The 24359-nt window shown below is 30.1% G+C and overlaps 3 protein-coding genes and 1 long non-coding RNA gene across 4 annotated transcripts; 2 read left to right on the top strand and 2 right to left on the bottom strand.

Moving 5' to 3' along the window:
- Positions 1-2: 2 nt before the first annotated feature.
- Positions 3-1382, bottom strand: LOC127290511 (uncharacterized). Its single transcript, XM_051319127.1, has 2 exons — positions 1157-1382; positions 3-311 (listed from the first exon to the last, which is right to left on the bottom strand). The coding sequence occupies exons 1-2, from the start codon at positions 1190-1192 to the stop codon at positions 45-47; spliced, it is 303 nt and encodes a 100-aa protein (XP_051175084.1). The 5' UTR covers positions 1193-1382; the 3' UTR covers positions 3-44.
- On the bottom strand, positions 1239-22801 carry LOC127290467 (lachesin-like). The gene is made up of 11 exons (XM_051319044.1): positions 22671-22801; positions 17948-18042; positions 17229-17339; positions 16792-16973; positions 16424-16507; positions 16188-16308; positions 15106-15243; positions 13772-13891; positions 13419-13589; positions 12139-13241; positions 1239-1322 (listed from the first exon to the last, which is right to left on the bottom strand). The coding sequence occupies exons 2-10, from the start codon at positions 18015-18017 to the stop codon at positions 12925-12927; spliced, it is 1314 nt and encodes a 437-aa protein (XP_051175001.1). The 5' UTR covers positions 18018-18042; positions 22671-22801; the 3' UTR covers positions 1239-1322; positions 12139-12924.
- On the top strand, positions 2950-5773 carry LOC127290474 (WD repeat-containing protein 18). The gene is made up of 2 exons (XM_051319055.1): positions 2950-3185; positions 4443-5773. The coding sequence occupies exon 2, from the start codon at positions 4457-4459 to the stop codon at positions 5708-5710; it is 1254 nt and encodes a 417-aa protein (XP_051175012.1). The 5' UTR covers positions 2950-3185; positions 4443-4456; the 3' UTR covers positions 5711-5773.
- LOC127290521 (uncharacterized) lies at positions 9796-12142 on the top strand. Its single transcript, XR_007844375.1, has 3 exons — positions 9796-10962; positions 11341-11444; positions 12017-12142. It is a non-coding gene; the product is annotated as an uncharacterized LOC127290521 (long non-coding RNA).
- Positions 22802-24359: the final 1558 nt, after the last annotated feature.

The raw sequence follows: 24359 nt of genomic DNA, 5'->3' as shown, positions 1-24359 counted from the left end.
AATTCATATAAAAAATTTATTTGATTATATTATAATATAAATGCTTAAATCTTTCCAAAAAACATAGAATAAATTCCAAATAAGAGAAAACAAATGAATATTAAACTTGCAGCAACCATGAAAGATTGACTATTTTTGCGACGTAGTTTTTTTAGAATATCTTCATTCTTTTTCAAAACTTCTTGTAGTTTTTCTAATTCAAGTTCTAATCTCTCACGATCTTCTATTGTTAATAATCTACTATTTAGCTTTTTTTGCATTTTATCAACACGGTCCCAAAAGTCTTTTAAAATCTCTTCACATTGCTGTATCTGCAAAAAAAGTAATAATATAATAAAAACAGTAATATTTCATTCTTTCGTTTCATATTTCATTTATGTTAAATTTTATTTGATAGTAGTCTAAGATGTTTATTTTGTTCTACAGAATTGTAGTGCACCTTGAACATACCGAGATAGCACAATTTCTAACATGGTAAGTTTGGTAATATTACATTGTAATATTCAGGCAAGGTTCGTGCAAGATTGAATAGTTCCCCTTAACAACAACCTCGCACGTAACGTCTAAGGCAATATTGCGCTGGAATATTGAGAAAATATTACAAGGTTATTGTGAGGCGGAACTGTTCAATCTTACACGAAACCACGTAAGAAATTGTGCTATCTGGGTAGTATAATTTTTTTCCTCTTATTTTGGAGAAAAATAAAAATCTCATGTTATAGATGCGAGGAAAAAAACCCACATTCAGAGCAGTAAATTTACAATAGTAATTGGACATTTAAGTACATTGTGATTTAAAGTCGCTCCCACGTCGCTCCACTCAGTGTGTAAATTTACACGATTGTGTATTTCTAACCTCAAAACCATTCCCAGTGAGCACGGGAGCATTGGATGTCTTTAAGACGTTCTTTGGACAGACAACCCGTGCCCACTGGGTTACTATTACCATACTAAATATTGTAATCTTACACAATTTTTTAACGAAATTCGTCACAAAATTGTGTGACTTTACTATTTGAACTGTGAAATTCGATCCCTTTTTTACAGTGTGAACGTGTGCTTGTAGTGATATTGTTTTATATTTATATTTTAAGCAGTTATGCTTAAATTATAAATATAATGTATAATAATTATAAAATATAATTAAATTCATTACCTTTTTCATAAGACTAATAGTCTCAGTTTTTGTCATTTTATGAAAAGTACTTTTTACTTTAAAATGATAAATTCACAAATAATTATTAATTATTCCTTTCCACTGTATGTTTTGTTTTTTATAAGTGTGCATGCTATGCATCGGCGATTAATATTTGTATAAAAATCTGTAAAAGTACCAAATATTGGTATGTATACATAATTCAATATAGAAATAAGAAATGTTATTTTGAAAGTATAGCATAGTTAAGTTTGGGTTAGGTCATGATAGGTCTGTTAGCAACATGGTGAATCAATTTTTGTCACTTGAATGGTTTTTAAAAATTGAAATTAAATTATTTATTAAATATATTAATACATATCCATTCAAATATATTTATTCATGGATTCAAACATTACAGTGCAATATGTAAGGTATTTGTGTAATTTATTATAAGATAAATAGAGAAAGTTTAGTGTTGAATGAAAGTTATATGCATATAATATGTATACAGATTTCGATTAAATCATGAAATTCTTTTATTTTTAGAAGTATACATGATAATTTTTTTATCTATTGTATTTTTCATATGATAAAATATCTATAACAAAATTTTTAGGTTATGTTGAAATATATAAGCATTATTTTTACATCTAAAGGCCAAAGCAGAATCTTTACTAAGTAGATATGCAAATTAGGCAAGAGCAAGACATTCTTATGTTATTTTCATGGACAAAAGAGAGAAGATGATTGCGTTAAATTCTAAGACGAAAAGGGTCTTATGCTATATTCCTTAGATAGAAGAGGAAAAAAGTTTTTAATAAATTCTTAAACGGGAAGGCATTCGCAATCGTAAGGCTGCATCAGTCCCATCTCAGCGTTTTGTCACTTCTCTCTAAATCTTATTGAACTGCGCCTATTCGTTCATTAAATGAATTAGTAATCGTTTGATAAATTTTTTGTCAAATATGGCTAATTGATAGTAGAAAACTACTAATTCATTTAGTAAGGTTACTAATTCATTTAGTAAGGTTACTATTTCAATTAGTAAACTTTAATAAATGAATTAGTAGTTTTTTACTAACAATTAGTCATTTTTCACTAAAAATTTAGTCAAAGTAGTTACTAATTCATTTTATGAACGAATCGGTGCACTTCAATTAGTCAAAAGTAACTAATTCACATTTACAGAGTTGATCATGAGTGTAAAAGAGATTCAGATATATGTTTGCTATGTTTACACTCATGGCCTAGTTAGAAAACGTAACGAGAAGCGCTGTCATGGGACTGCAGCCTAAACGGAAGAATAAGTTAGAGAATGACAAAGATATATGATATCCTTCTCTAACTTATTCTTCCTACCTACGATTGCGTTCCCGTTTAAAGGTGCTAACATATACCTTCTTGGTTTTCGTCGAGCGATGCATTTTCATAGAGAAGAAGAAGAAGAAGAAGAAGGCATGTATAAGCTACCTTAAAAATCTATTCTTTACACTGTAAAAAGTAAATCTTATTTTAAGATGAGTCTTAAATTATTCAGCAGTACTAGCCATAATGTATTTCAATTCAAATTGCATGTAAATCCATTGCTTAGATTCAGCAAGGGCAGTCTTAAAAATGTTATCTTTTAAAATAAGACACCTTTTCTGTCTTAAAATTAGACTTTCTTTTTACTGTGTACACGGAGAGAAATAGTACACAACTGTACAAATAAAGGTAATCCGTTTAGCCACAACTAAAGAAGAAGAAGAAGAAGAAGAAAACGTAATCCGTAAAATCGCGCGCAACTAGTTCTGTCTCATTCTATGTGCGAGAGAAAAGTTAGTCTCTTTTCTTCTCGCTCTACGCAAGAGAGAAACGCTACAGTGACCTACGTTATCATGCTGCGATCCACACTGCACACATCACTATTTGACTCACTACTCTCTATGATCAAACAGTCAAGTTTTTCCTCTTGCCTCTACTCTTCTTGATTATAACGTTCATGACGAAATTACCGAAAAAACTTTCTGCTTCCATTCACATGCATCCTCTTATAAATTCTAAACATGTAAGTAGTTTTTCAGTAATATTTCAAAAATCCTTTTAAAAAATTGTTTTTTCTCAATATTGGTGTCTTATATTTCATGTTGCTTTTTCGTGGAGGAAGCTTTGTAGTCATTCAAATTTAAATTCTTTTAAAAATGCATTAAACAAACTATCCTTTATATAGAAATGGGTCATATAATTTCCTGATCATATGTGTGGATATGTGTGTGTGTGTGTGTGTGTGTGTGTGAATGCCGGCTTTCGTAAACACGTAAACTTAAAAATATTTTAACGAATTTTAATCGAATTTGGCAAGCTTATTTATGACACAAAAATCTCAAAATAGATACAAAGATTTTGAAATTACCTAAAAAAATTTTGTTTATTGTCTTTTTATCAAAAATTTTTTTTTAAAATGGCAATGAAAAGCTTACATATACTCTCTAAATCTGAATTAGTAAAAATGTTCACTAATTTAAATTAGTAAACATTTTTACTAATTCAGATTTAGAGAGTATATATATATATATATATATATATATTATAATGAAATTGTATTCCTAACCTTAAGATGAATTTATTCATATATATATATTTTAAGTTGACTTTTTGTTTATAACAATTTACTACCCAAGCAGTACAAAAGTTTGCAATAAACTTGTAGGAAGCTTGTCGTGCAATATTGCAGTTTAAACATGTATCTATTTTGGTGCAAGTTTGGTATTGACAACCAAACGTTTGGTTGGTATTTAAGCAACCAAAATTTTTTTGTTGAATCAACAAAATTTTAATTGTCTCAATCAAAATTTGTTTGACACAACCAAAATTAGAAAAAAAGGATTTTTGTTGTCCTTACTAAAGTTTGATTGGGACAACCAAAATTTTGTTGATTCAATAAAAAAAAATTGGTTGCTTAAATACCAACCAAACGTTTGGTTGTCAATACCAAACCCTTTTTTCAGTGTAACAAAATGTCCTCTTATGGCAAGCTTCCTGCAAGTCTGGTGTAAGTTTTCGTGCCGCTTGGATAATTGACCTAAGCATTATTTTACTTTACAGAAATGTATAGAAGTAAATTTAAGTAAATATCCATAAACAATTGAAAATCAGGCTCGACAGATCTTTTATAAATTTAATACATATTATTTTTAAAAAAGAAATCCAAAAACGGTTGAGAATTGTTGACTCTTGGTTGTTCTGAACCTTACTTTTCGATTTCAAACCCTGTGGAATACAGAGAATAAAATAATATAACGTATTATATTCAATAATTTTTCAGTTTCACCATAAAAAATGAGGGGTACAAAGGAAGTTATTATAACAAGTGACAGTACTGGAGAAAGTTATAGTGCAGCCGTTTGGGATCCATCAACAGCGTCACTCCTTTCAACATACAAACATGCATCAGCTCTTGGCTTTCACACACTGCAACTTCTTGGAGACAGTTATTTATTGGCAGCTGACGCAGTAAAGCCATTACTTCATCTATGGCCTTTGAATAGTCAAAACCCAGTTCCTAATCTTCATCTTTCAACTCCTACTAAAATTACTGCTTTAGCTTCTACCCCCAATGGTTCCTACATTGTAGCAGGCTTGAAGGATAAGATTTCTGTTTGGCAAATTTGCACAGGTAGGTTGCTTGCAACATTAGCCGAACATTTTCAATCTGTAACTTGTCTGGTGTTCAACTCAGACGGAACTCTTTTTGCAAGTGGCGGAGAAGATGGTTTAATTTTTATATGGTCTCTTGCACAAGTTGCAACGGGACAAACGAATCCTGTACAATCTTTCACAGTTCACTCGAGAGCAATAAAAGATCTTTACTTTGGTAAATTTGGTTTGAGAGGACGATTATGTTCTGTGTCTGCTGATTGTACAGCAAAAATATTTGATGCCTGTATTGGTAAAGTTCTTTTGAATGTTCCTTGTGACGCTCCTCTCTTGTCAGTAACTATGGACATAATTGAAACTCGATTGTTTATTGGTACTGCAAACGGTAAAATACTCCAAGTCAATCTGCATGATCCACCTCGTAGCATTGAACGTTTTGCTTCTACGGATCAAGATAATGAAAACTCTATAATTAATGCTCATGATGGAGGTGTAGTGACTTTGTCAGTTTCAGTTGACTGTAAAACTCTCGTTTCTGGAGGAACAGATGGTCTTGTACATATTTGGGATATTCCTGCGCGTGAAATTATCAAGACTATAAAACATAAAGGACCTATTGTATCGGCTTTCTTCGCAAAATCTCTAGAGAATTTTCGGACAAGTACTCTCAAACCGGTTATTAATGTGCGACCTCTGCAAAGGTCAAGTGACGACAGTAGTCAACATTTGCAAGTCGTTTTGAAGAATGACAATATTTCTAGATTGTTAAATCCAGATTTGTATTTCAGCAACAAAACTTTTGCTGTTTCTTCATCAGAAGACGATTCTGATAAATTGAAAGCAGCTTTGAAAGAAATTGAAAATCTAAAAAGTGTGAATGCAGCTCTCTATCAGTATTCGGTTAAAAATTTACTTTCTAAAACACATGTGGAGTAGAAAATATAAATTGTAATCTAAAATAAATTTTAATTTTAAATAAAAACTTATATTTTTTACGAATTTTTAAAAACAAATTTTTTTTTATTATATAATAATATACTTATTTTCCATCTACAAGATAGCCACAATTCAGGGCAGTCAGCGAAAAATATTTGGGTCAGGGAAATTTGAGAAATCTAACAAATATAGAAAAAAAAATCAATTACATATAATTTGAAATGTCTGTACATACGTTTGCAATTTCTGGGTTAAGACTTTAGCTAAATTCGCAAAGATAGAGTGGTGCTTAAAATTAAGAATTTAAGTCGTATGTGTACATTTGTATGTATATAAAACGACAGTAATTACAAAATTTCCAATACTATAAGCTTTACATAATTCATAATATACACTTATGAATAGCATTTTGTTTGCGTTCTGGTTAAGAGAAAAGATTAAGAATAAATTCTTCCTTAAATACTATGAAGGAGATCTCACTTCCTTCATAAATAAACACAACTGCCTTAACAGCTGGTGCAGACGTAATTCATCGCGAATTAATTTAAGGGTCCATGCATTCCGTCCCGCACCAGTACTTTCATTAAGGTCTGCTGGCGCCATTTGGAAGCTCGCTTTATGCTGATTTTATTTCCTTTCTTTCGCGAACTTGAGATCTCAGTAATTGTGCGGTATTATACCCCTGGAGCATAATGGCCACGTGAAATATCGCTCATCGAACATCTGCACGTTGAAATGAAGGAATTCATGATTCACTAAGACTCTCTTTCTCCACCTTATGTCTTCCAACTTTCAAGTCAAAATTACTGGCGAGAATTTCAGCAGGTCATTCTAAATGTATGCTCATTTTCTTTACATGAGAAATTCAGTGTGAGATTTTCGAAGACAAAAAAATGGGTACAAATATCATCCCAGACAGCACAAAATCTAGCGATAAGCTTACAAAATGATTACAGTGACAGGTTGCCAAGCTTGTGCGGTAAGTTTTCAGCAAGTAGCAAAATGTGCCACCTCTATACAAGGTTGCCATGAAAGGTTGCTGCAAGCTTGGAATGAAAGATTCCTGCACCATTGTGTATATAGTATTTATAGTAATAATATTAGTAAAATCATTTAAAAGTATACATTTTTATTATTTTTACTTAAAATGTAAAAAAATTACCTTAACAAAATATAATAATAAGTACTCAAAAAAACTAGTAGATTTGACTACTTTGTAACTACTCTGCCTAGTGCAATAGGTCTTCAAACTGAAGTTAAAAAGTTGCATTGACTATGAGAAAGTAGGTAAAAGAACTAAGAATGAAGTTGGTAGAATAAAATTTTGTAATTTATTGATTTAACTACATTTTTTAGTAAAATCAACTATTAATTGTTAACTCCGTAAAAAATAGTTAAATTAATTACACACAGAGAGTTAAACTAACTATAAAAGTAATTAATTTACCAGTCGACTATCAAACGGTAGTTGAATTTCTCGGCCAAATTTTGTTCATTGTATTTATATTTTATATATATTCAGACATTTCTCGTGTTCATTAGTTGTGATTTTTTATTATTAAGATTGAAAGAATGAAAATTATCGAGAATTGTCGATACATATTGATTAAACACTTGTTCTTTAAGTAATATTTCGTATAGAATAAAATGACAGATCGGCCCTTTTTTTAGAAAAATGATGAATAAATTTGAAACTGAAAAATAACCTACGTCTTGAAAGTTTAATTAATTTTCATGTTTAAATTGTAAGTTAAGGACATTTGTAGTTGTTAACACATAAACTCGATGTGAATTTTGGAATTAATTGAGGAAAACTAGATAGCCTCTGTCCTACAGAACAAGATAGTCTGTAATTATTTGGCTTTGGTACTCCATAATTTTCTTTAATCACAGAACAGAGTCAACTCTCTTTGACGGTAGAGCAAGGAATTCATGCTAGTCTGAATACACCAAGGGGTTCAGAAATAAAATGCAACCTATGGAAAGTATATACTTGCGAATGAAAACTTGAAAAATTTAAAAAAGAATCTACAGTATTATATTATTTTTTATACATATTTTTTCGTTGACGTTATAAAATTAAGGTTTTAAAATAAATTTTTAATTTGGAATTTTGTCATAGAAAAGTCCTTAAATTATTAGACAAGTGACAAAAATAAATTATTATTTACAAAATGACTAGTGTAGAGTGGAACCAGACCCAAAGGTTTACACTTTTTGTTAGTATATAATTTTCATTTGAGGGGCTGAAAGTTATAACGCGTTACAATAAAAGTGCAATCTGGAATCTTGACATTTAAAAATAATAAAGAAATGTTGATTAGTGCTGCAACGTTTGCCTTAATATAATTTTACAAGATTTGAAATTTGTAATAGTTTCAAAAAATATTTTGGATAACTGCTTTCTCACGCACGTGCATTGGAGGGTAAGAGTCAAGCACTTGGCACCAGCCGGTGCCGAGTGTGTGACATGAATATTTGTTTCTAATAAGATACGGTGCAGCGTTGTACCGTCATTGAACACAACTCTATAGGCATACATACAATGGAAATAGTATTACTGAAAGACGTTCTGAAGGAAGAATCCATTTATTTATTATTTTTTTATTTATTTATTTCTTTATTGCTCCACAATTGAGGGAAATCAAAACTTTTCATAAAGCTTGTCTAATCTGATAAAACAAAACATTGTTGAAACTTTTATGTCATCCACAATCTCGAGATTGAGGTCCAAACGAAAAAGTTTGAATTACAACTTTTTACTTGAAAATATAATTTCCACAAGTGTGTACTTAAACTTATCCAAATGAAAACTTTGAAAAATATAATATCAAAATTAATGTATTATTTGAATATTTAACAAAAAATTATTACTGTAGAGAGAAAGAGAGAGCTATTTATTAAACTAGATTGAGCAGTGCATGTTCTCCGTCAGTTTTCACCTTCAAGAAATACCTCTCTAGGGCTTCTGTTCATTTTACTATTCTTATAGATGATTCCCATATAAATGGTTGATAATAAGTCACCTAAACTGATCCTGCTTTTGTAGGTTGGCTGTATGCCAGTTCTATTCGCGCTTCGGTTGTTCCAATCTAGCCTATACTATACCCGTCATGGACATGATGCTCTGAGTTAAATTATGGTTCAAGTAGTCAGATTTGCAAGCTCAGGAATCTTCCATAAAATTCGCACTTCATTGCAAATATTCTAAATCACAAAAATGCCGTTTTCACTCTACTTCTATACAGCGCAGGCATTTAACTTCTCTTTAAATAGCTGAATATCCATATCTTATTTTTATAACATTTTTTTACTTTTAGTTTGTTTAATAACTTTTATTTTTTTCTTCATAATAGAATTAATCACACAAAAATGAGGAAATTACTTTAATTTACGCAAATTTATTTACAGTGCTTAGGAAAGTGAAATTTATGTTCAACAAGTGGACTTAAATATATATGTATATCTTATAATTAGATGAATTGCGGTGTTATACGCGTAAACTAATATATTAGTACATAAAAGAACAATAAGTTACGTGCTGAAAAAATATTATCGACTACGTTTTTTAAACTTGTTGATTTATTTATATAATTATTTTTCGAATTTTAAGAATAATTATAAATTCACATTATTTGACATAATTTACAGTACCTATAATTAAGACCATGCTAATTTTTGTTTTAAAAACTACATCAACTGAAGTTCTGGGATAATTTTAGAATTCAATGTATTATCGGAAATATCTGTACAATTTCACATGGAGGTGTCAGACTGATAGTGAAATTGTACGGTGAGGAGTGTAGAGGAGAACTGTCCGCAACACGTCTCTGCTCTTAAGCAGAAATGCCGCCCGAGGCATTCAAGTTTACTAACAACTTCACTGACAACTTCTCAATATTCCGATCCACTATTCAAAATATAAATTATTTCACCATAAATTAAAAATCTACACCTCATTTGTAACTTTTAAATCGAAGACTCTCTATCACAGCATAATTTAAGGAGATGTAACTGTAGTGTGAGTGTTCAGTTTAAGTGACCTCACGTTTTGGATTAGCTTTAGAATTGTAAAAGGGCACCAGCTGATGACAATGCGCATGAGAAAAACTTGCGGGCTAATAGCAAATAAAAAAAAATATATATATACATTTTTTTTTGTATCAACCGGCTTTGTTGCCAAAGTGATTTGTTTTACATTAGTTCGCAAGTTTCCTTTCGCGCGCTGTCATCAGTGAGTGTCCTTTTCGGTTCTAAAGCTAATCAAAAACGTGGAAGAACCACTTCAATTAAAGCTATAGATTTCCTCAGATCTCCCTGCACTACTACTGTGCTCACTATACCCAGTGGGAAATTGCCAAGATTCACGATTGGCTTCCTATCAAAGGTTTTTTAATTTTGTTACATATTTTATCAAAATTCTCCATATAGTGGAGAAGATATTGCAAAAGATTTTCTTTTGATAAAGTTTTACACAATTATTGTATAATATAACTTGACATTATATTCACAACATACAGGCTGTAGATCCCTCTCAAGATGTTGAAGACTTTGCTCAAATTCGATGGAAATCTCTTATTTTTGAAAAACAAATTAACTCACATAAATGATAATCATACTCTTACTTCGTTCTAGTTATCGTTGTTAAACCTAGTGAGGAATGGAACGCGCTTCCAACTTATTCTATCTTCAAAATTAGTTCAGCCGTCTTGGCACGTCTTTGTGAGGCTGTTGGTGATAAAGTTTAGTATGCTAATTGAGAGAACAGCTGCACGCTTCCCCTACTACCAACGAAATACTAAAATTATTGAATTTAAATTGCTATAATTATAATGTCTTACGGATGATGCGATTCTAATCTTCATTGTTATAAGCTTGTCGTTTATTATTTTGAGTTTCAAAAATCCAATTTTCTCGAAGACAATGATATTCTCATCTCGGTCGTGTGTAAAATTATGATTGTAAAATTATTTACTATTTTAGTGATAAATCAGTGTTGGAAGAAAGAATTTAAAATGCTACCGTCCTACGTATATCAAGGACCACCGGCTTTCAAAAATCATGAAAGCTGGGGCCTCTAAGCTAAGAAAAATGCTATTAAAAGGGTATAGCACTAACCATGAAGCAGATTAGTAGCAGAGTATCAGTGTATCGGTATCTTTTAAAAGTCCATCAGAACAAATAAATAAGAGTCAAAAATGTTCAATAGACACAAGGTCATTCTAGGAGAAGAACAAAGTAAGCATAACAAGGTAATCGCATATTAATAAAAAGCAACGATTATTTGGTTTGGTACAATTAGAAATACATTTTTTGAAAATTAAGTTAAACTGAGGAAACAGATTAGGGAAAATTATAAGTTCATAAGGTGCCGTCCAATGTCAGCGTAAAGGCGTCGGCGGAAACCATGTGAGTAAAAGAGATGGGGAGATATCATTATCTTTATTACTTTCATGGTTTTCGTTTCACGTCGACGCTTTTACGCCTCCATGTGAATTCACCCATAGAGTAGATATTTATTAAAATGAAAATAATTTAAAAATAATTTTATGAAATAAGAAAAATTGTAGTTCTTAGCTTCTCCGATGGTACATTGGGAGGTGTAAATAACTGACCTTTTACTTTGACAGAAATACATGCTCTCCATGTCACATTAACGACGAAATGGAACACGTCTTACCCTGCTCGTAAAGTAATGCGCGCCGGAGTTGTTTACTTCTATGTGAACCTGCACGTAAGCCATTACGCGTTAGACCTTGTCTTTTTACTATTCTTTCTTTATGGCAAAATCTCTGTTGCAGGATTGGTTCTTAAAAAATGAGATGATAAATCATCTTTTACTTTACATTTTACATATTTCATTATTGTGAATAATTAGCAGAATTTGTTGATGTTGAATTTAACAGTTTTTCTTGACATTATGACTAATTACTCTATGAATCTTTCGTTTTGCCCACTTCTTCTTTTCAAAGTTATTGAGGGAGTTTGATTAGACTGAAAAGAACACGTAAAGTTACTCCGTGAATGGCATTGCAAACCCCTAAGGAAATCTTTTAAGACGTTAGAGTAGAGCGTGATTCTATTCTGAAGCTGCTGATACTAATGTTAAAGAAACTAATTCGAATCAAATCTTTCATGCATGTAACTTAACTGCCGCATAAAGTTATTACAGTTTCTTAACGTGGCATAATCATTTTAACAGTGCTTTGCAGAAAAGAAAGTGAAATATGTTTCATATCTTATATGTTTATGTGGAATGACGAAAAATTGAATCTCTAGTAATATTTTGTACTATTCTTGTTAAAGAGAATGGCAACAGATAACAAGGCACTAGGCTTCTGAACTACAAGGACAATTACCAAAGAACACAGTGAGATAACAACAACACCGAAAACACAACTGTATAGTAGACGTCATCGGATTCTTACTCAGACAGGATGCTCATTTACTCCTATAGTAAGGTGAATCGTACTATTGCTGTTGAAGCTGTTATCTTCAGAGGGAGTCTTGCATATCGAGTTTGAGTGGCTGTTAATTAACATTCTTCTTTCGAAGAATGGTTTGGCTGAATAAAATAGTGTCATTTCAATTTCATTTTCACAATAAATTCCATATCTAGAAGATTAATATGATTAAAGAAATTTCAATTATATATTTTTGTTTCTAGTTTCATATGAATTAGCAAATTTCTCGTCACCCTCAAGTATATTTCTGAATTTATTAAGTATAAAGTAGTAAAATAGTAAAAATAAAACAGTTAAGGATTATCACGAATCAGGTCTACATACCTTTAGTTTATTCATAATTACTATTATTATGTTAAAATTGTTTACCAAAGGAGTCGACTCGCATTGTTTGTCTCGTCTTAGTGATGCCCTTCAAGTAAATTTTGCTTATGTAAAAATTTTGAATTTTTACATATGACTATTATATAAAATAAAAGTAAACGGATGTAATATTATTATACATATATTTCATAATATTACATAAAACATCATTTCTTTGTGTATATCTTTATGATTTTGTTTATAGATTTTGTAAAAGAAATTTTACAACCCTTAACATTTTTGTTGATAAAAATCTTATATATAGACTCCTTTTTCTTCCTTGCTTTTTTGAGGTATATTTTATTTGATAGTGCATATAACAGAATTCTTTAATGAATCGTCAAGCCGTTTATAATATATATATAATACATTAAATGCTCCGATTGCTTATTGTTGCCATTTGAGGTTTGCAAGCACAATTATTAGCACCTTAAAAATACTGTTACTGGATTGTAATTTGTTGCCCCTCGATGATGAAATTTTAGGATTAGAGAAATGTTTTTTATTTAACTTAGTGGTAGGTGGTATTATGGAAGCTGTTGGGTATCCTATGTGACCATGAACTGTATTGTCTACTGGTTTATTTTCCTTTTTTTCTATATTATTTGCACCAACAATAATAACACTAACATCCTCTTCATCTTGGTTTTCATCAGAAAGAGCAGGAAGAAGTACCGTCTGAGTTCTCGAGGGTCCCGAAATTTCTGCAAAAGTAATATTTATTTTTATTAAGTTAAAATTTAATTTTACAAACACATTTATTTCGTAAGGTTTTTTCGCATTTTAAGTCCTGTTCTGGAAAGGAATATAATATAACAAAAAATACTTATCAAATGATTTTCAAACTTTTTGAAATGTATTATACAAACTTTCAAACGCACCATATAAACGGATATTACTCTCCATCTCTCCCAAAGAATTCTTCGCTGCACAACGATAAGAGCCTACGTCTTGCCTTTGTAAATTTCGGATTGTTAGTTTCATACGAACTTCAAATGGTGATTTAATGGTTGTTTGAACATCATGTCTTGAGTTAGAAATAATCATTGACCCTTGAAATAAGAAGAAAATAATTTGATTATTTATTACATAAATAAATAAATAATAACTTTCAAATTTTGTTCAGAAGAGCATCTAAAAAATATCGTGCTATCTGGAGAAATATGGACAAAACTTTTGCAATATAATGTGAAATATCGATTCACTATTTTTTTATAATTAGTATCATTCTTACCCGTCTCTTTAACCCAATAATTTATCGCTTTGGGTGATGCTTCGACAAAACATTCCAAATCTACATCTGTCCCTAGTGGAGCCCCAACTAGTTGATTAGGCACATGGATTATTGGAGGAACTAAAAAAAATGCGAAATTCATGAATAAAAATTATTATTTATATTGATAAGGTAAACGTCACAAAAGGTGGCCACCTTAAAATTGGTACGTCCTAAAAGTTTTCCACTAGTATTGTGCACAGTTCAAATCCAATTTTATTAGGTTTTTATATAAGCCTTGTTTTGAATCAAAATGGTTTACAACACTTGTTTGAAATAGTAGGGTTTTCCACCAAGCCGACCAATCTTATAAGGTGGTCAGATACTGGGACGTTTACTTTACGGATCATTCCATTACATTTCATTCCAAAGTTCTTATTGTCAAAGTCTATTTATGGAAATATTCAGGAAATTCTTAATGCTGTGTGGTTATTTAACATTAAGTAATATTTAGTTAATAAAAGAGTACTACAATAGAAAAATTTATCATCACACGTAGTCAAGTCTGAACTACCCAGTACTTAACAGTTTTTCTCGATGCTGAACAGTGACTGGCCAAAAAACCTGACGGATCATTCAGAAACGTCGCCTTGTAAAATGTATATACTTGCCTACTTGCCTTAATATAAAGAGACAACAGAAAATCTTTAAGCACTCCGGGACCCCATTTGAAGACGCTACAGATTGACTTATGACAAACATTCCTGTAAAAAATGTCCAATAGCAAGATCTAAAAAAAAAAGTTGGGTTGAAAATAAGGTGTAAATGATAAAATAACGCTTTAACGGGGATAAAAATTATTGTATATTATTAAGGGCATGTAAAAAAAATGTTCAGCTTAATCGTAAAGAGCGACCCCAAATCCTCTAGAGAATCAAGTTTCAAGTAAATCCATCAATCTTTCAAAAATTCATTTGCCGCCTCATAAAATCGGCCATTTTTTGAGATTAGAAAAAAAATTTGCTGTAATAAAGCAAATCTGATTTCAGATTCGTGTTCAGCGACCCCAAAAACACCTAGGCACTAAGTATAATTTAAATCCATTAATTATTATTAATTCTTTAATTGAAATCGTTATTAATATTTAAAAATCATAATTATCCTTATAATTATCCTTATTATATGTATAATTAAAAATTTATTAACCTAGGACCTAAATGCATCAGAATTTTCTGAAAATGGTTGAAATATAATGGAACAATCCACTTATATACACACATAAAGTTAATAGATTATATTTTTAATTGTATAAGGGGCATTAAAATATTTGTAAATACTTTAACATATTTATTTACAATGTATATTAACGATGATACGTTTGCTGACTGCTGGAGGAACTCCATTGCTAGCAATACAGAAGTAGGCACCCATTTCATGTCGGAGAACGTTTATTAATTTTAATTCTTCTCCTTTATATTCTGAAACAACAATTTCTGTCCCAAATATGGATTAGTAAATACGTATACAAGCATTGCAATTTTAAATAAGTATAAATTAAGTTTTTCTCAATTTCAGGTTATTACTTTTCGGAACATTTTTGGGGATTTTCCCGAAAACTTTTCTACAGTGATAGACAAAACTATTAAATGTCTTTGGAGTCGCTGATAGCAAATCTGATTATCTAATTTTTAAATTCAATATATCGAAATCTATTAATCTAATGATTTTTTTAATTACAAAACTATTAATGAACATATTTGTTATAAAAATTAAATGTATAACAATATAAGCTTTGTATGTCAAATAGAGTAAGCGATAGAGGGCTCAACAATTTTTTAAAATTTTAATAAGTAAATTGTTCCTCACTGTGTTATTTACAATATTTATCATACAAAACTTGAAATTTTTACATGTTGGTTTTTATAACAAATAAGTTTATTTCATGTATACGGAACCAATTGTTTTCCAATTTTTGTAAGTTATTGATTATTTTAATATGTAATTGATTATTTTTAACTAATTTACTAATTTCTGGACATGACTGTTACAAAAGTCATTCGGGATCTGCTGAATTCCCTCACTATAAATTTTTAAACTCGCTGACTGATATAATCACCTAAAGCGGTAAAAAAACTTTATAATTGGCTAATAAACATTGTGTGGCAACAGTGGAAAGTTGACAATTCCTGTACAAGTGCAAAGTTGCTACCCAAGCGAAACGAGGGTGGCCATCATATGAGATCAGGAATGGAATTATCAATTCCGCTCGTGTTGCATACGATGTTTTTGTTCAAATGCGCGATAAAAAAGACAAGAATGCTCCTTATTGTTCTTGTCGGTATTTATTTTTAGGACATAACTATATTCAAATATATTCCAATTTTTTAGGCTCTTTACTAGATAATTTACAAATCGAGAAATCTAATATTTATCTTACTATTTGGCTTTTGAATTGTTTTTCCTAAAAGTACTTGACGTAAAACAATGTCTTTTCCATCTTCTCGACGCCAGCTGACAGTAGGTTGCGGAACTCCTTTTGCATGGCAAGTTAATGTTACCTATAGTTGTAATATATTTAAAAGTTCTATTAATAAACGTCTTTATCTACATAAGAACTAAGATGTTAGATATACTTAAAATTATTAATAAATTTTTAATTATATATCTTCTTACTTGTCCACCTTCTCTGACCATAACGTCACTTGACGTTTCTCCTGATAAAAAGTCCGGAGGAACAAGTACGGTTAAGACACCTGTCTACAAAAAAAATCTGTTAAACTTATTTATACTAAATCTTAATTCTTTTAATTTAAATGTGATGGAAACGACTCCTTTAGCAGGCGACGTAGCAGCTAATTATTGTGCATGCTCTACTAAGCTGGAATTTAGATCAAGTCCAAACTCCGTTTTTTATAAGAAAAACAAAATAATTGAATATTTGATTATTGATGGACAATAATAGTTTTCTCGAGTAATGACAATAGATTTTAATTCCACTAAATTTAAAACGAAGACTTAAGATTGAATTAAGCAATAAATACCTGGCTTTTCATTGGATCAGTATTTATTTGGCACATATACACGCCTGCATCTTCTAATTGAACACCTTTTATATGTAAGCTCCATGTTGAATGATCACCATGTGACACATACACTCGTGGATTATGAGTTATTACATGATCGTGAATTGCTTGAATGGCTTTTGTATCCGCTTTCACCCAACCTACCTGCAACAGGAATATGATCTCAATGTTCCTTTTAATTATTGGAGAAATATGCATGTAATGGATGTAGTAGATGTTATCTGGTACCATTAAAGATGTTTCAAAAAATATGATTATGTTACCCACTACAATATGAATTGTAACTGATATAGAATCTAGATTGCTGTCTTTATATGTAAGATCAAATATGGTACCTGATACTATCTAGATAGTACCATCTATTTCTCTCCGTGTAATTATAAATAACAAACAACTTGCCCTGTAACCCCCTAAATGTTCCACTAAACAAGTGAAAACTGCGTCTCTTCCAATTGCTACAGTTACGTTGGCAATGGGAGTGATAAATTCCGGTTGAAAAGCTCTACCTAAAACAAAATAATTATTGTTAACTTCAATATGAACTCATTGACAAGAAGTAAAGGATCAAATTTTTTTGTAGGATTGTGTTATCTGTCGATAATCAAGATTTTTACACTCGGTTCCAGTATATGATGATAAATATATTTCCACTGTTGGGTGGATGACGTCCGGTTTGACTTCCTTGTCTAAAACTTCTGCATACGTCTTACCTTGAGCGACTCGGATGACCATCGCTAATCCTCTGCTTGTTGGCTTTTTCTCTATTTCTAAATGCTCGCCATTGGCATCTGCCGCTCAATGTTTTTAACCGGCACTTCGAGTATTTTACTTATACAATAATGGCTAAAAAGATGACCAATTTCTCAAGTCAAAAAGTTAAATTTCTAAGATTCTAAGTTAAAAGAAGAAACTTCAATATGAACTTAAAATATTTTAAAAAAGAAATAAGAATTAATTCTGAACAAAAATGAATTTTTTGTACATGATATGAAGAAAATGAATTATTGTTTTTAACATAATTTTTATGTGGGCTGGCAATTGTCACATGTATTTTTGAAAAACGTCTATGTCGTTGACGTCATAAAGAAAACATTTTCGTGTAATAAAAACTTACCTAAATTGTCCTCAGAATAAATTAGAAGTGCAAATACCACCACAATAATCGTTTTTTCTTGTACTATCATCTTAGTATACTTTTCATGAGTCCACCTAGAAATCAAAACCACATGAAATTATATCTCTAGAAAGATAATGTCAATTAAGAAAATTAAACTTGTTCCTACTTCCTGGTTAACTTCGACATATGAATCGCAGTTTTTTTATGAAACTAAACCAAAAAATACTCTCTTTTTATCATTCATTTTTTTAAAAATAAATTCGCAGAGCTGTTAAAATGGACTAATGTTTTCCAATTCCCGTTCGTCAACTCAACAAGGAACAAATCGCCCGCAGCGTTTCGTCATTTTTGCATTCAGCCTGTAAATCGCAACCAACCCAAAATAACCTCCCAGTACTTAAAGATTATCGCTGTTCTTATTGGGATGGTACATTAAAAAAGTTAATTTGTAGGAGTAATATTCCTCACCATTTCTCAGACTCAGTGGAAACCACCTTAGTTATGTCTACCCGGTGCTCGACTTTGATTCCTTTCTTTTAATGTTCAAAAAATCTGAGTCTAGGGATCGAATGTAATGTTAAATTCTCGGAAGTTGATAACGAAGAAGACACGGATGGAAAATGTTAATATAGAAAGTAGAAAACTATATTGAAAATTGCATTTTGTCGGACACTTTAACCAGACCCACGCTTTTGGCCCTGAGTCGCTCTCGGGCAGTAACACATGTTACCTTGAAGACTACCGACGGAATAAGCGGATGACGGCAAGTTTTCTCAAGTGCTAATTTTTTTAAACATTCAAAATGTTTAGTTTCCTCTCTTATTTTTAATATCTAATTATTTAAAAACAACTTTTAACTGTAAAAAAGACGCTTGTCTTTAAAATATAAATACCTCAGTCAATATATAAGTTAGAAAGTTAAACAAAAACAATTAAAAAGCTTATTAAATTCTATGTCTAATGATATATTGCAAAAAATATTTTAACCCTTCAGAAACATCTCATTTGGAGCATTATGATATAAAAAGAAAAGAACAGGAAACTTCCTGAGCGATGTTTTTGCAGGTTCTTAATAAATGTAAAACTTAATATGAGTTTTTAATTTGTAACGAAATATAAAAGCAAATGTTATTCTAGTTAATTAATTTCCAATTTTAATTATAAATATTCTAATTTTAATTTAATTTTTATAATTTCCTAATTTCTCTTAATTGGTGGCAAATTTTATCAACACTGCTAACAACTTGTTAGTTATAAACATATAACATATACTCATAAGTCTTTGAAGGATGGACTTAAATGTATGCTTGAAATCTTCGTCGACTGTCAGTATTATTTCTAAAGCGCTTAAGCTATCGACTAATTAGTCTATAATGTTAATATTACAGTTTACAAAATATCTTTAGAAATTCTTAATTGGAAAGACAATAATACAAGTGCTAAATAACAATGAAAATAAATATTAATTGAAATGTGTTAGTTTATGTTAGTTTCTTTTGAATTTGAAAAATCAATTTTTCCAATAAAATTAACAGTTATGTTTAATTTTTGTAGAATTGCAAATTTGCACATTTTTCGAGTTTACAAAATACAAAATAAATAAAAAATTTCAAATAGTAATGCATGTAAGTGAAAATTACAAAAAATTAGTAAAATTAAGGTAGTGTTTTTATTTGTTTTCACAAATTAAAAAACTATCGTGTTTACTTTTTGCAAAAATTTGTTTGTTCTAAAGTTATTTTTAATTTTTATTCTCTCCTCTATTTACCTGAAATGGGTATAAAATATTTTTTAATTTTGCCACAATTATTATCTGAAAATATTTTTAAAGATGCTTAATTTTACTGAAATCTTGATTATAGTAATCGTATTTAGATTTCAAGATGAATTGATCTCGTTTTTTATTACATTCACTTGCAGTAGTTAACAAAATATCACGCACATTCTATTTTTTAACGATTTCAACCATTTATTGTTAACGGCCATAGTGGTCTCAATCAATGTTGAATTCAAGAGGCACTATTCAAAACAGTTTATTGAAATTACAAATTGGACTACAAATAACAAGGTTGGAGATATATGTGTGATATCCCGCGTGACATACTCTGACTAATGAGCATTTAATTTTAGTAAGAAAGAACAGTCAATATTTTATATTTAAAAAATATATAAAAATCATGTATTCAATTTATTTTTATTCTATTTCTTTGGGAACATCCTAAGATACTTGTAGGATATCCAAATTTCCGTTCCTTTATGAGGAAACAGTACTCTATATAAGGAAGGTGACAGACCTTCGAGATGAACAATCATTGTAGGAAGGCTAAACATTGTTAAACATTTAAACCCTAAAACTTTTCAAATAACTGCCCTTTATTATATTATATAATATTCATCAGTCATTTACCATGACTTTTGGAATATTCTGGTTCATGCTTAAAAAGTCACTGACAGTTAAAAGCATGGTCTAAATTATGAGCAATATAAAAAGAAATTTGATACTCGCACAATTCATTTTTGGCAAACTATTTTAAAAAATTTTATAAATTTACTTTAAAATTTGAATTAAATTAAATTTAATTTATAATTAAATAAATAATATAATATTTTTACTGAGAATAAAATTTTGTCAACATAATTTAAAAGTAGCTCTTACGCAAACACCTTTCATATAGATATTTTCAAAGCAATTTTGTTAAATTTGATCAAAGTCGTTTCATTAATAAATTTAATTAGTCTATACCACGTTGTCATTCTTATAAGTCTTCAATCCATTTTCCCATGAACAGAAAAGTAACTGAGCTCAAATTAAACATTTTGTTTTATAATCTTCTTAACTTTCTTTTTAAATATTCTCCATTACATAAATGTTACAACAATTATTGTTCATGAAATAGAAAATTGTAATGTTTATATACATTGTAATTATTTCAATAAGAATAGAAAAATTACACTGAGAAAAATGTTTAGTCAGAGCAACCAAAATTTGGTTGGGCCAACAAAAAAATTTTGTTGGTATTTAAGCAACCAAACTATTTGTTTGAGTCAACCAAAAAATTTGGTTGAGTGTTTTTTGTTGGCATAACAAAAATGTTTGGTTAGCCCAACCAAATTTTTTTTGTTAAGTCAACAAAAATGTTTGGTTGATCAAACAGACAATTTTTTTTGTAAAATTAAAAATTTTATTCTACCTTATCTCTTTTCTTTTTATCTTTTTTATTTATTTCATTATTTATTTATTATCAATTTAACATTGAATTTGTATTTATCCAATTGAAATATTTGTGGATATTTTGTTGTCGCAACCAAATTTTGGTTAGGACAACAAACGATCATTTGGTTTTTTAGACAAAACTATTTTGTTGTGTTAACCAAATTATTTTGTTGTCGAAACCAAATTTTGGTTGGAATTTAAAAATGTCCAACCAAATGTTTGGTTGAGATAACTCTACGACTTTGTTTCAGCGAACCAAAATTTGGCTACAAGAACCAAAATTGCCTAACCAAACAATTTTGTTGCAAACACTAAATTTTTTTTCTCACTGTATAAACACTGAAAAAGGTATTATTTTTTGAAATAAATAAAATGTATTTACTGATTTTTTTCGAGAAAATCAGAAGAATTGAGAAATTTTAATTTTTCGGAATTCCATTTCTGTCCATTTCTTTTGCATACATTTGGAACAATTGATTATAAATTCTACCTAATTATTTCCAATACAATTTTCAAATTTTATACAGAAAAAAAATTGTCTGTCTAAAGATTTGAACCTTTGATTTTCAGTCCCAAAGTCGAACAACTTGTCCTTGCAGCTATATCAGCTGTACTATAGGTACTTAATTTTAAATAAGATACTTGAAATGACACTTACTTGAGTATATTTTAGAATTGAAAAAAATTGAACAGTTGGTCAAATATTAAAATCGAATAGATTGGAATTCACTTTCGGGCGAAACTGAGATAGTAAGTGAGATTTATTTCAGTTTTGAGGAATTTAGAAGAATTGAAAAGTTAATTAATCAAACTTTAATTTTTTACTAAAGTTAATTAAATAAGTAAATAATTTAATTTTTATGCTTTATACATATGAATATAACAAAGATAAAATGTATGGAATTTTTAATAATGCGTTTACATTAACTTATTTATTCCACATGTATTTTGTCAAATATAGACTAAAGTAAATTAACCGGGACTTGACAAGATCGAGACCATATTTACCGTTACCGCGAGTCTTGAAAAATCTTGATTTGTCTCGTGGGTAGCGACTTAACCTAAATATTGTTTTATTATAAAATTCAGAATCAAATCAGATAACGAATTTTGAGAACAGCTCTTTTTGATAAGTAGTAAAAAAATCTGTTATTTTCTTCTCAACAGTTTACAATAAAAAAGCAGTTTAATTCATAGCTGCTGACTATATTACGTTACATTAAAAATTGTGCAAAAATTTGATCAAATACTTATTTATATATTTTGCCATTGGAAGTAAAACTTTAATTAAACTTGATTAATTTGAATGTTTTTGTTAGATTTACAATATTAAATTTTTATGAGCTTAAAATTTGTTTTGGTTTTTTGTTATAATAATTATTATATGTAATAAATATTTAAAATCACATACAAGCCTTATCATTTTAAAATTAAGCTTAAAAATTGTTTAGAAAAATGTGATCTCTGTTAAAATGAAATGTCCTTTAAAATAAGAAGAACACTCACTTGGGAAATTTTTGAAAATGGAAGAAATCACATTTAAGGCGAGAGTTGATATTAGAACACGTCGTCGCGACGCACGTGATTCGATTGGTGGGTGGACATTTCGCAACCAAACCATATGTATTGAAGAATGCCGGTGAACTGTTCGGATCCTGATTCTCTTCCGTTGAGTGCTACCGATGCAGAATCATCGCGCAAGCTCCATTTTCGAGAGAAGGAGAGAAGCAAGGAAACAGGATAGGCGCAAGAGAAATAAAAGCAGGAAAATTGTGTAAGGCGGGAAGGAAACAAGAGAATGGAAAAGTAGAAGAGGAAAAGGGAAACCAAGCATGATTTAATCGCAAAGACAGCAGCGTTGCTGTTCTTGTGTCTTTAAAGATAAAACGCTCAGGTAATTTGCACTAGGACCAAAAACAAAGCGGAAGAAATTAAATGATTAAAGAATTTGAAAATGGTCCATCACAACTTGTAGATAGAGACAGTGCACCAACCCACGGAGCACCGTGTTTACTAAACATTTAATAAAGGTTGGATGTGCAAGCTTCGGAGTATTTAATTGCTATGCTCAATATAGCTTGTATAAACATACCAATATCCGCAATAAGTAAATGTTTGGCGTGAATAAACTAAATGATTAGCGCAAAGGTTGACGAAAATATTTCTGAATAATAAAAGAATGATTCTAGATATTTTTTATGGAAACCGATTTATATTTAAATATAACATTGAGCACCATACAGGTCCTTTAATTTAGATCTGCGCATCGTGTTTAGCTGAAAAAGAAGATTGGTCGAAGAAGAAAGTTAATTTCATGGTACTGCCAATGAGCTCTTCTATGGTATTTAAGATAATTTAAATATAGAGTAGTCGTTATTTATAGTATATTTAAGTATTGTAAATAGTATCTGTATATTTTGCATCCTTGGAAGAGCAAAATAATATACTATGGATATTTAACAAGTGAAATTCATTTAAGGCGTTATTTGAAATTGATTCGAAACCAAAAGAGTAGATTTTAATAAGTTGCTGACTTCATTTTCCTACTCATAGAAGTTTGCACAAACTTGAAAGGTCTCTTTGTGTAGTATATTCTTATGTAGGCCTATATACGAAGAGAGATAGAGAGGATGACTAGATCGAGTTTCGGCAGTTTCTTCAAATTTACGAGCACAGAGTTGATGGGGTTTCCGTGCTACTGCCATCGACATCTAATATCTTTACAAGACCCCTGAATCTTACGCGTACCTTTAGCTATCCACGGCAACAAGAGAAACAAATCGATAGTATATAGACTCTCTTTATTACCTGTGGCATATCGAACTCTGCGATTTATGCGATTCCAGATTCTTAAAGTTCGAAACCAATGAGGTAACTTTCTTTATTCATTGTATTAACTACTGTTTATTAAATTAGTCTGTCGTTACTGACACATTAACAAATCAATTCTTCGCGAAATCTCTATCTCTAAATTCTATATCTCTACTTTTTATATTAGTATTTATTTTTTTAATGCTCTTCTGCATACCAACTTCAGCCTAAGGTAATATGTAATTTCTTTAGTTTGAAGTAATGTTTAATTTTAATAGGTGAAGTGATGTACCATGTCATTTGAAATGGGTGAGGTAAAATGATTCGAGTTAAAATTTCATTAAAGTTTTTTAATGAAGAAATGAAATTTCCAGTGTCGGGTCG

Source organism: Leptopilina boulardi, unplaced genomic scaffold (genome assembly GCF_019393585.1).
Source record: "Leptopilina boulardi isolate dan_hultmark-lab unplaced genomic scaffold, ZJU_Lbou_2.1 LbouV2_123, whole genome shotgun sequence".
Taxonomy (NCBI): Eukaryota; Metazoa; Arthropoda; class Insecta; order Hymenoptera; family Figitidae; genus Leptopilina; species Leptopilina boulardi.
Note: the sequence above shows the minus strand (reverse complement) of the source record. Positions and strands in the feature narration are given on the sequence as shown.